The sequence below is a fragment of the Equus asinus genome, chromosome 2 (assembly GCF_041296235.1).
Source record: "Equus asinus isolate D_3611 breed Donkey chromosome 2, EquAss-T2T_v2, whole genome shotgun sequence".
NCBI lineage: Eukaryota > Metazoa > Chordata > Mammalia > Perissodactyla > Equidae > Equus > Equus asinus.
Genome location: NC_091791.1, coordinates 176,210,055 through 176,223,172, shown reverse-complemented (window position 1 = coordinate 176,223,172; position 13,118 = coordinate 176,210,055). Strand labels below are relative to the sequence as shown.

General features: G+C 35.6%; 1 protein-coding gene across 2 annotated transcripts in view; it reads right to left on the bottom strand.

The window, feature by feature from the left end:
- SCFD1 (sec1 family domain containing 1) overlaps positions 1-13,118 on the bottom strand; it is a 100,095-nt gene that overhangs the window by 37,982 nt on the left and 48,995 nt on the right. For both annotated transcript variants that reach the window (XM_044765436.2, XM_014857499.3), the window contains exon 15: positions 1,490-1,586. In XM_044765436.2, the coding sequence (XP_044621371.1) occupies positions 1,490-1,586 (97 nt within the window). The remainder of the gene's footprint in view (positions 1-1,489; positions 1,587-13,118) is intronic.

The window sequence follows — 13,118 nt, the reverse complement described above, 5'->3', positions numbered from 1 at the left end:
AATATTTACTTATTTAACCAGTCCCCTGTATGTAACAAATATCCTATCTCTGCCGCCATCCCCTCGCCTGCATGGATGCCTTCTCACTCCACTTGGGCTCCGATTCCTACAACGGACCCACTCACACACATGGACATAATTCTCACTGCACCTGGGCTGATGCTGGGTTGCTATTGTGCAGCGTCACCCTCCTTAATCTGTTAGGGCTCTTATACCGCACGCTGGACTGCTCCCACATGTCGACATTGCTTACTTCACTTGGATTTCAACACCTCCTGCTAGATTATTAACCCTCTCACTACCCCATGCGTGAACATCCCTCTCATCCTGCTCAGGTTCCAACATCTTGTTCTGGGCTAAAGTGGTACCAGACTGCCACTTGGCATGAATGCCTACCTTGCTCTGCCCTTTAAAAATAGTTTGAGAAAGTAAGGGGAAGGAAAAAGAAAAGGATCTGATTGCCTTTTTATTAGCATACTTGTTTCAACTTTACTCAAAACTTATGGTAAATAACAAGGAATAGCTCTGAAGTGACGGACGTATATATATTTTGCATTTTTTTCATTCTAAAGTGCAAATACTTTCAAAATGCTAGGTTCTCACTACAAATATAGCTTTTTAAAAGTGTGAACAATACTTATGGCTTCTCAGTAGTTTTTATGAATAGAACCCTTTAATTACAAACAATTTGGATTTTTTTTTATTACTTTCCAATTTGGAATAAAGTCTAAAACTCATACCAAAACTATAATTCAAAAACCATTATTATTTAGCTGAGTAGCTTGTATGCAATATATAAGCTGAATAGCTTATATGCTTTTCATTCGTTTTAGAAAAGAACTGAGATTTGAATTGAAAACTATTCTGAAGTGATCAACAAGTTCACTAAAGTTTAGAGAATTTTAGAGGCTAAAACCCTATGTAGATCTCATGATCATTATAACCGAAAGCAATAATTAGATTACATTTTCTAAGTACAAGTAGTTATATCTCATTTTAAGAAAATCTAACATATATACATTTAGATAAATGTAAAGGGATTGACTAGACTTTCTTTAAAAGTCAATTCTCTAAACATTTAAAATAGAATTTAGTTTTAGATAGATCTTTTTAGGAAACTCTTTGGGGTTAGACGAAAGTAATTAACAAGTGTACAACTTAGAGACACTTGCTTTGAATATTATACCTTCAAATCTTCCTGGAACCAGCAGAAATTGAGCTTCAGATGTATCACTTTAAATAAATTAATATAAAAAGTGCTTAAATACCATCGAAGAAAAGTTCAACGAAATAAAATGCAAATCACTTTCCACTTTAGGAACGAACTTCTATGCTACAAACCTCTCAACAGAAAATAACTCATTTAATTATCTCATTATTAGCACAAACTGTCAGAAAAACAATACTTCTATTCAGAATCTTACTCAAATTGAAAATGCTGGAGCATCATATGTGAAACACACATTAACCTCAAATTTATGGTACATACCATCAGGGTCTGATATTATATCTAGAAGAGATTTATCCAGAGTAGTTTTGCTCATTATTTTTTCTTCATATTCAAAATATACATCTAGTTTCCTTGCCTGTTTCAAAATAAATATTAGAAGACATTAAGTAATAAAAACATATTAAAGGCCTCGCAGCTTACTATTCTATTTTCTATGATCAACTTTAAAAACAAATGTTCATTTCCTAATAGAAGTTATTTTAAAGTTTCTTACTTTTGATCACTTAATATAAAAAACAATAGACTATTTTATTTACCATATTTGACTTATAAATTCAGAATTAACTCTGTAAGTCATATATATTAGCGAAGATAAAAATCACACAAATCACAATTATTGTATTAATGAGTAACTAGCACACAAATCATATACTGTATCCCATGCAAATTAATGTCAGGTGGTCATGTTACTTTCTTAGTCTGTAAATCCACATATTTTCACCTTAAATGGACAGAAAGTTACCCTAGTTAAATTATTTTCAATGGTTTTTAAATAAAACTTTTTCTCATTAATTTTCCTTCTTAATACTTTGAAGTTTTAGTTACTGGAAAAGTAATCCAACTTAGCTTTTCTGTACGACATCCTTTCTAATTTAAAATTTGTTGATTGAAATTATCCAAATGAAATTGACATTTAGGATCCTCCAAGGTAAATAAAAAATATCATTATCAAGTATCTATTATGCTTCAGATAATACAAAAGAGAGTAAAGAACACACTTCCATTGAAGGTGTTAACAATCTAAGGGAGAGTAGAAACCATTCATGAAATAAATTAGAATACTTAGAGACACCAACAAAGAACCAAAATGTAAACATAGGACATAAATATATTAAGCTAAGACAATAGAATGAAATAAACAGTTAATCAATTGTGGAGGAGGAAGTGATGAATTTTGAGTTTTGAAAGTGGTTTGGGGACATGGATAGATAGAATTCATTTCAGTTAAAGGGACTGCACCAAGACACAATCAGAATGGAGACTCTGTTCAGACTAAGGAGTGACAGACTAAGGAGTGACTTCATACATGAGGCGACAGGAAATCGTTCAGAGTCCCTCAATCCCACTCCCTTGCAGTAAGGCCAGAGCTTTAAAAGGATGAAATAGTCAGTTTAAAAATCAAAACAACATAAAAAGATATACATGGAGACCTGTCCCCACCTCTGTCCTCTTCCACCCCGTTTCCACCTGCTTCTATGGATATTTACTTTGATGATTTCTTCTATAGTTTTTCAGCTCCTTTATGCAAATGCAAGCAAATAGGGTCTATATCCTAATATTCCTCTGCTTTCTGACACTTGCTTTCACTTGACAATATATTCTACATGAGAACATGGAGAATTTCCTTATCAGTGAGCTCTTGACAGAAGTATGACAAACTCTTTAAGAGTTTTCCTTTTTATAAACTCTTCCTTTTTAAAACCCTTCATATTCTTCAGACTCCCTGACAGAGAAACTATTTTAACTACTATATAAAGCTACTTTGAATACCAAAATAGATAAGAGGCGAAGTCCTAGAAATGGAAAAATATAATATTAAAAATGGACAAAAGATATAGAAAGGAGATTCTAGGAACAAGACCATGCAAGTGGCTGTGGGACTGGAAAGGAAGAGACAGATATTTAATAATTAAATGAGATGGATACAGGAAGCAAAGTAGTGAAAAAAGTCAAAGACAACTCCTGGGGAACTAGGATGATGGTAGTAGGAACTAAGTTCACATGAATAGTGGACTGGGAAAGGCTACATGTAGAGTGAAGCCAGGAAGGGACAGGGGGAGGTGGAAAACAAGATGTTAGAGCTGCCTTTCAGGCCCTTACAATCTGCTCCAGCCAACCTTTTTTAGCACTGTTCACTAGGTTCAGTTCCCTCTAGTCACTTAAATACCTCCCTGACTTTCCATTAAACATCGTGTATACTTTTAATCCTCTAGGCTTTGGCTCAGGTTATTCTCTTAGCTTTTTAATATATTTCTCCTTCATCATCTGCCCAGAGAATTCTACTCATTTTTCAAGGTCCAGCTTCTCTGCAACTCTTCAGTCTTTGTTCTTTCCCCTTCCTGCCCCTCTCCCAATCTCCTTCGCTGAAGAATTTATTACTCCCTTAAGTATGTACTGACAGCACTTTATACACCTCTCCGTAAGAACAATGATCACACATCATATTACTCTCCTTGGTTTACACGACACCTTCTAAAACTGTAAACTCTCTCGAGCGTGTCCAATTAATCATTTAACCCTAGGGGTCTAACACAGCACCTGGCTCAAAACAAGTGCTTGATAAAATATTTGTTGGATTTCTAAACTAAGAGCAGGACGTATACAGATCAAGCAGTGATCTTCAAGTCATGAAAGTAGATAAATGAACTCCTGGAAGTGAAAAATGTAAAGAATCAGGTTTTTAGTGATTTATTATATATAATATTAATTTAAGTATGCTAAATGCCATAATGGAATCTAATGTCTGTACCCACATAAATCAGTGAACCACGTTTTTTCACTGATTTATGTAGGTACAGACATTAGATTCATTTTGCTCTTCCTGATGTATATCTTACTAACACTGTACCTTCTAATGAGCAATGGAAATAGAATCCAAAAGCAAGTTAGTCTGACTGCTAATGGGTAGGGAGTTTCTTTGGAGCTGATGAAAATGTTCTAAAATTACACTGTGGCTGTGGTTGTACAACTCTGTGAATATACTAAAACCCATTAAATTGTATACTTTAAATAGGTGAATAGTATGGTATGTGAATTAAACCTCAATAAAGCAGTCAAACAAAAGTAACTTAGCATTTCACTATACTGATTGGGAAGGAGGGAAAGGAATGAAGTAGAGATTTTCTAACCTGTGTAAGAGAATTAGTATCTGTTCAGCACCCATTATGTGCAAGGCTACACTTTCAAATGTTTGTAAACAGAACCTCAGGACCCTCTTTCTGAAACCAAATCTTGTCAGAACCCTAAACATAAAATAGATACAAGTGACGCATTAAATGTCTCTATAGAGCTCTAGGGTACCAGAGAACAGTGTTTAAAAACTATTAACTTAGATTATCCCATTTAATTCTCCAAATAACACTATGAGCTAGGAATTATTAGTCCCATTTTAAAGATGGAGAAACAGACACACAGAAACATAAATTTATTCAAGGTTACCAGAGTAGAAGTAGTAGAGAGTTGAGATTCAAATCCAGGTCAGACTCCAATGTACACCACAGATAAAGAGTAGGGAAAATTATATTTTCCTCAAGAACAATTTATGCTTCCTTTGCATATGCTTTATGAAAGAAAGTATATTTGTCAATTAGTACATAACTTGATTTTTTGGGTAATACACATAAGTATATGTGGCAAAAGGTTACTTTGTCCAGAGATGTAATATCTATAGGTCCTTTCCTTATTTTTTTAAATAAGGAAAAATACTAAGAGAAACAACTTCTATAATTCCAAAGATTGATTATTCTTATACAAGATGAGTTCAAAGGAGAATACAATTTTGATAACAAGAGTTACAAGGAAAACAGACAAGTTAAAAATATAAAACAAAATAACAAAGTCAAGATAATAAACAGATTTTTGGTAGCTTTAATAAATATCAAGATTAACTGAGTAAGAAGGGAATATTATAGAAAACCAAAGATTATGTATGAAATACAAATTATATCTAGTGAAAATAAACTCTCAGAGCCATGAATTTCTCCAAAATCCCTTTAGAAGGGCTTTCTAAGAGAGGAATCTGATAAAAAAAATCTAGTGTTTTTCTCCAAATTCCAGTTATCAGTGGACAGCCAAGGCTGATGTTTTTCACATTTCAGTATATTGCCTCAACATTTATATAAAATTAACATTTCATATATCTATCTATGGCCTTTTTTGACTGGGAAAAGCCTACTGGGTTTGAAAGGAACAAAAGAAGGAGGCACTTTTAACAACTAGCTTTTCCATTCCCTCACCATAATGGCTCCTAGGAGTCATCTGGGATGTATAAGCAGTACACATATTTTACCTTTCAAAAATACATTACCTAGAAACATTTGTCAGATGACCAATACAGGACAGGAAAGGAATTCCCTTTCCCTTCCTAGGATTGTGGGGGATTTTTCCTTCTCTTTACCATTCCTCTTTCCATCCAGCTACAGACACCACCATTCTGGGACTACCTACTCACTGCCAGCTACAACTCTCATTTCTCACCTCAGTCTAGGACTGGTTGATGACAAAGACTAGAGTAGTATTTCTTGGCCTTCTCTCTCCTCCAAGCCCAAATCTATCCCCTAGCACTAGTCAGCAGTGCAAGTAAAGGCGAGAAGGGATTAGAGAGTTATACTTCCTTTTACTATTAAGAATCCCAATCTTCTCCTCCTCCCACTTCTTACAGGAAGGAGAGGGGATGATAAACCCTTCCCTGCTGCAACACAACATCAGGAACATTCCAGACTATGGATTAAATAGGATTTTTAGGACAGGGACCAATCTGCCACATAGTATCTATAGGAAAGAATATCCTAAGCTAAAATGACTTTAGAACTACTCTTTTAGGATATAACCTATACCCAAGTTGAAGATCATTTAGATCCTAGCCTTTCTTGTTCTTTCTTTCTTCTTCCCATGTTTAGTTTCTATCATCTTTTAGGGCTGTATTTGGATATCCCTTTCTCCAGGTGGGTAGCAGCTGTATGTTGTATTGGTCTGTATATGTGACTAGAGCATAAACTCTAGTTTATACTAGATTACTTGTTCATTATTGTATGCCTTTACCCTGCAAGATGACTGGAATTCTCCAAAATGCAACTGCTTTCTGTAATATAACAAAATAGCACATTAATATACTTCTAGTTATTTAGGTGTGTATTCTGTCGCATTTCATACTGGTGGGTTTGCATGGATTTGCCAAAATGAAAAGTTATGTTGCACAAAAACCAGATGATCCATGAAAATATATTTGAAGGTGTTCTTTAACTCAGATGGCTGAAAATATTTACTATAGAGAACCTGCTCATATGCCAAGGTGACTTAGAAATCTGGAATAAAATCCATCCTTATAGCTCTACCTCACTTCTGTGCAGAGATGGGACAGCGTAATGTCAAGGTGAGGAACCTGGTTAGGATCTTCAGTTTCTACAACAGGCTATCAACCTTACTAGCTGGTTACCTCATTTCCAAAAATATGCATTTTTCTCTCAACCAAGAACACAAAATTTTTAGCATTCCAGGACCAAACCAGAATGTGTAACCTCAACTAGAGTCTCTGCTATCTAACTCTTATCAAAAGCCCAACTGAAAAAAGTGATATTAATATATCTTTTAAAGAATATGCCATCTTTCCACACTAGCTACTAAAAATTTTATTCTTAGTTTAAGAAAAGCCACTAGAATGCTATAAACTTAGACCTCACTATCTTGGTCAATCATAAAATTGACCTCATTGAATTATACTTTAATATTACACTCTTGACTATCATTACAGTTGTCAAATTAAATCCATGAGAGTAACTGGTATTAAAATACTGCATCATTACGTCACTCAACTTACTCTAGATAATGTCTAATACGAGCAATGTCTTTTGTAATATGATGCTAAGGAACACTTTGCTTAGAATAAAAAACAGAAATTCTCCTCTCTGATAATAAGTTTTTAAAAACTTCATCACATCTCTTTTTTATCTTAGTTGCCAGAAAATTCAAAGCCAAATTTGAGAATCACCATTATTAACTATATAGCAACTATTCTGAGTTGTTACTTCGTTATTTTTATGGGGTGTACTAGTTGTAGAGGCTGGCTTAAATCTATTTTTGAATAAGGAAACTTTATTTACTCTATAAATTTGCTCTCTATATTAACTCCTACTAAAAATATTTAAATTCTGACTAAAATGATCTATGTAATAATTTAAAATGTACAAGAAGTGATCTTTAGAGATGACTAGTATTAAAAATACTAATGCTAGCAACCTTATCATAACAAAATACCAAAAGTTGCTTTATCTATAATATTTCCAGAGAAAATTGAGCTATACGTGGCACTTGTAAACTATTATGTCTTATTTTATCATGACTCTCAGAAGCATTTAGTTTTAATTTATACCACCAACGTGTTGAACTCTTAAAAGATATAACCATGGTGGACATAGGTGAGCACTCTCCGGCCCCCTGACAGCCCTGTGCATGCATACGACTGCTCTCCTGGCTGGAGTGCCCATAGTACCGCTGTGGCCCCAATGGTGGGAGTGCACCTCAGCACGACTGCAGTAACAGGTGTTGGCAGTCCTGGGCCCCTATGTGATCGCTTTCCCATCCAGTGGGAGAGCCCACAGTGCTGCCACAGATCCAGGGAGTGGCTTAGGCTCAGATCTAGTGGGGAGGCCCCACTCACCATGCACAACGGCCAGTGCAACCTAGGAAGAGGTGGTGGCAGATCTGCGCACCCAGGCAAATGACTTCCCGGCTGCCAAGAATGCCCACAGTACTGCTGCAGCCCTGCAGATGGGAGTACATCTTGGCGGGACTGTGGCAGCAGGTGGCAGCAGCCCTGAGCCTCAGTGTGATCTCTTTCCCATTCAGTGGAAGAACTCATAATGCCACTGCGGTCCCAAGGAGTGGCCCAGGCTCCAACAGGCACAGCTTCCAGGGATTGCGGCAGGTTCAGAATACACAGCTCCTGCTCCCCTGCCCTCCTGGTGGTGGCAGGTAGAATGTGCAACCAGATACTACCATTATGTGAAGGCACAAATCCACTCCATCAAAGAGTATGAAGTGGTATATTAATACTCCAGACCAGAAGGAAAAATCCAGAAACCAATCCTGAAGGCACAGAAATTTAGAATCTAAATGACAGAATTCAAAATAGCTACCATGAAATAATTCAACAAGTTACAGGAAACCTCAGAAAAGTAGTTCAATAGAATCAGGAATAAAATTAAGGAACAGAGGGAATTCTTCACAAAAGAGATTGAAACTATAAAGAAAAACCAATCAGAAGTGTTGGAGATGAAAAACAACAAATGAGATAAAGAAAAACCTGGAATCCTTAAATAACAAAGCTGATATTACAGAGGATAGAATTAGCAACAAATACAGAAAAGCTTCAGATGGAGAAAGAACTAAGAACAAAAAGAAATGAAGAAATTATCTGAGAAATATCTGACTCAATTAGGAAATGCAACATAAGGATAACAGGTATTCCAGAGGGAGAAGAGAGGGAGAAAAGAGCAGAGAGATTGTTCAAAGAAATAGCTGAGAACTTCCCAAATCTTGGGAAAAAGCTGGAATTACAAGTAAAAGAAACTAACAGAACTCCTATTATGTAAAAAGATCTTCTCCAAGGCATATATTAGTAAAACTGGCAAAAGTCAATGACAAATAAAAATATAAAGGGCAGCAAGGAAGAAGAAAATAACCTATAAAGGAATCTCAATCAGGTTTTCAGCAATTTCTCAGCAGAAACCTTACAGGCTAGGAGAGAATGGAATGACATATTCAAAATTCTGAAAGGCAAAAACCTTCAGCCAAGAATACTCTATTCAATGAAAACATCCTTCAGATATGATAGAGAAATAGAGAAACTTTCCCAAACAAAAGCTGAGGGAATACATCGCCATAAGACCCCCGGCCCCAACAAGAAACGATCAACAAGGCCCTCACAACTGAAAAAAAAAAGAAAGGGGTTACAAGGCCTTGAGCAAGGAGATAAACAGGCAGATAAAATCAGAAAATTGCAACTCTCTATAAGAACAGGTTAGCAAACAATTATAACATTAAAGATAAAGGGGGAAAAAAACATCAAGGATAAACATAATCGGTTTATTTTTAACCACAAACTCACAATACAAAATGGAATAAGTTGTGACAAGAGTAACTTAGATGGGGAAGAGGAAAGGGATGGAACCTGATTAGACTAAGGAACTAAGAGGCTATCAGAAAATGGACTATCTCATCTATGAGATCTTTTATACAAACCTCACAGTAACCACTAAACAAAATATCAGAACACAGACACAAATGATAAATAAAGAGAAAACTGAGAAAACTATCACAGAGAGCCACCAAACTGAACTGGCAGTCCGAAATACACAGGATGAGAAACAAGGGAAATACAGAAGTACTGGAAAACAAGTGATAAAATGGCAGCATTAAGCCCTCATATATTAATAATCACTCTAAATGTAAATGGATTGAATTCTCCAATCAAAAGACAGCGAGTGGCTGGATGAGTTAAAAAACAGGACCCAACATGCTATGTCCAGGAAACACATCTCAGCTCTAAAGACAAACACAGGCTTAGAACAAAAGGATGGGAGACAATACTCCAAGCTAATGGCAAACAAAAGAAAGCAGGTATTGCCATACTTACATCAGACAAAGTAGACATCAAGATAACAAAGGCAGTGAGAGACAAAGAGGGGGAGCATATGACAAAAGGGACACTCCACCAAGAGGACGTAACACTTATAAATATACATACACCTAACACAGAGCACCAAAGTACATAAAGCAACTATTAACTGACCTAAAAGGAGATATTAACAGCAACACAATAATAGTATGGGACCTTAACACCCACTTATATCAATGGATAGATCACCCAGACAGAAAGTCAACAAGGAAATAGTGGAACTAAATGAAAACCCAGACCAGATGGACTTAAGATATATAGAACATTCCATCCCAAAACAGCAGAATACACATTCTTCTCAAGTGCACATGGAAAATTCTCAAAGATGGACCATATGTTGGGAAACAAGGCAAGCCTCAATAAATTTAAGAAGATTGAAATCATATCTAGTATCTTTTCTGACCATAATGCTATGAAACTAGAAATCACCTACAAGATCAAAGTTGGGAAAGTGACAAATATGTGCAGACTAAACAACACGCTACTGAACAACTAACCAATGGATCACTGAAGAAATTAAAGGAGAAATAAAAAAATATCTGGAGACAAATGAAAACGAAAATACACCATACCGATTCATAGGGGATGAAGCAAAACTGGTCCTAAGAGGGAAATTCATAGCAATACAGGCCCACTTTACAAACAAGAAAAATCTCAAATAGGCAATATTAAATGACACCTAAAAGAACTAAAAAAAGAAGAACAAAGCCCAAAGTCAGCAGAAAGAGGGAAATAATAAAAATCAGAGCAGAAATAAATGAAATTGAAACAAAAAAAAAAACAGTAGAAAGGGTCAACGAAACAAAGAGCTGGTTCTTTCAGAAGATAAAACTGACAAACCCTTAGGCAGACTCACTAAGAAAAAAAGGAGAAGGCTCAAATAAATAAAATTAGAAATGAAAGAGGAGAAATTACAATGGATACCACAGAAATATAAAGAATTACAAGAGAATACTATGAAAAACTATATGCCAACAAATTGGACAACCTAGAAGAAATGGATAAATTCTTAGACTCATACAACCCCCCAAAACTGAATCAAGAAGAAAGAGAGAATCTGAATAGACCAATCACAAGTAAAGAGATTCAAACAGTAATCAAAAACCTCCCCAAAAATAAAAGTTCAGGACCAGATGGCTTCTCTGCAGAATTCTATCAAACATTCAAAGAAGCTTTAATACCTATCCTTCTCAAACCGTTCCAAAAAACTGAAGAAGATGGAACACTTACTAACACATTTTACAAGGCCAACATCATCCTGATCCCAAAGCCAGACAAGGACAACACAAAGAAGGAAAATTACAGGCCAATATTGCTGATGAACATAGATACAAAAATCCTCAACATAATATTGGTAAACTGAATACAGCAATACATTAAAAGGATCACACACCATGATCAAGTGGGATTTACAGCAAGGATGCAGGGATGGTTCAACATCCACAAACCAATCAAGGTGATACACCACATTAACAAAATAAAGAATAAAAACCACACGATCATCTCAATAGATGCAAAGAAAGCATTTGTTAAGATCCAAGATCCATTTATGATAAAAACTCTCAATAAAATGAGTATAGAAAGAAAGTACCTCAACTAATAAAGGCCATATATGACAAACCCACAGCCAACATCATACTCACTGGGGAAAAACTGAAAGCCATCCCTCTGAGAACAGGAACAAGACAAGGGTGCCCGCTCTCACCACTCTTATTCAACATGGTACAGGAAGTTTTGGCCAGAGTAATTAGGGAAGAAAAAGAAATAAAAGGTATCCAAATTGGCAAGGAATAAGTGAAACTCTTGCTGTTTCCAGATGACATGATTTTATATATAGAAACCCCTAAAGAATCCATTGGAGAACTATTAGAAATAATCAACAACTATAGCAAAGTTGCAGGGTACAAAATCAACTTACAAAAACAGTTGCATTTCTATACTCTAATAATGAACTAACAGAAAGAGAACTCGAGAATACGATCCTATTTACAATCACAACAAAAAGAACAAAATACCTAGGAATAAATTTAACCAAGGAGTTGAAAGACCTATACAATGAAAACTATAAGACATTATTGAAAGAAATTGATGATGGCACAAAGAAATGGAAAGATATTCCATGCACATGGACTGAAAGAATAAATATGGTTAAAATGTCCATACTATCTAAAGCAATCTACAGATTCAATGCAATCCCAATCAGAATCTCAATGACATTCGTCATGTAAAGAGAACCAAGAATCCTAAAATTCATATGGGGCAACAAAAGACCCGAAATAGCTAAAGCAATCCTGAGAAAAAAGAACAAAGCTAGAAGCATCACAATCTCTGACTTCAAAATATACTACAAAGCTACAGTAATCAAAACACTGTGGTACTGGTACAAAAACAGAAAGACAGATCAATGAAACAAAACTGAAAGCCCAGAAATAAAACCATACATCCAGGGACAATTAATCTTTGACAAAGGAGCTAAGAACATACATTGGAGAAAGGAAAGTCTCTTCACTAAATGGTGTTGAGAAAACTGGACAGCCATATGCAAAAGAAATGAAAGTAGACCATGATCTTTCACAATACACAAAAATTAACTCAAAATGGATTAAAGACTTGAAAGTAAGATGTGAAACCACAAAACTCCTGGAAGAAAATATAGGCAGTACACTCTTTGACCTTGGTCTTAGAAGGATCTTTTCAAATACCATGTCTTCTCGGACAAGGGAAACTAAAGAAAAAATAAACAAATGGGACCTCATCAGACTTAAGAGCTTCTACAAGGCAAAGGAAATCAGGAACAAAATGAAGACAACCCAATTGGAAGAAAATATTTGCAAATCATGTATCTGACAAGGGGTTAATTTCCAAAATATATAAAGAACTCATACAACTCAACAACAAAAAACAACCCAATCAAAAAATAGGCAGAGGGTATGAACAGACATTTTTCCAAAGAAGATATACGGATGGCCAACAGGCACATGAAAGATGTTCAGCATCACTAACCATCAGGGAAATGCAAATCAAAACTACAATGAGATGTCACCTTATACCTGTTAGAATGGCTATAATTACCAAGACAAAAAATAACAAATGTTGGAGACAATGTGGAGAAAAGGGAATCCTCATACACTGCTGGTGGGAATGCAAACCAGTACAGTCACTACAGAAAACAGTATGGAGATTTCTCAAAAAATTAAAAATAGGGGCTGGCCC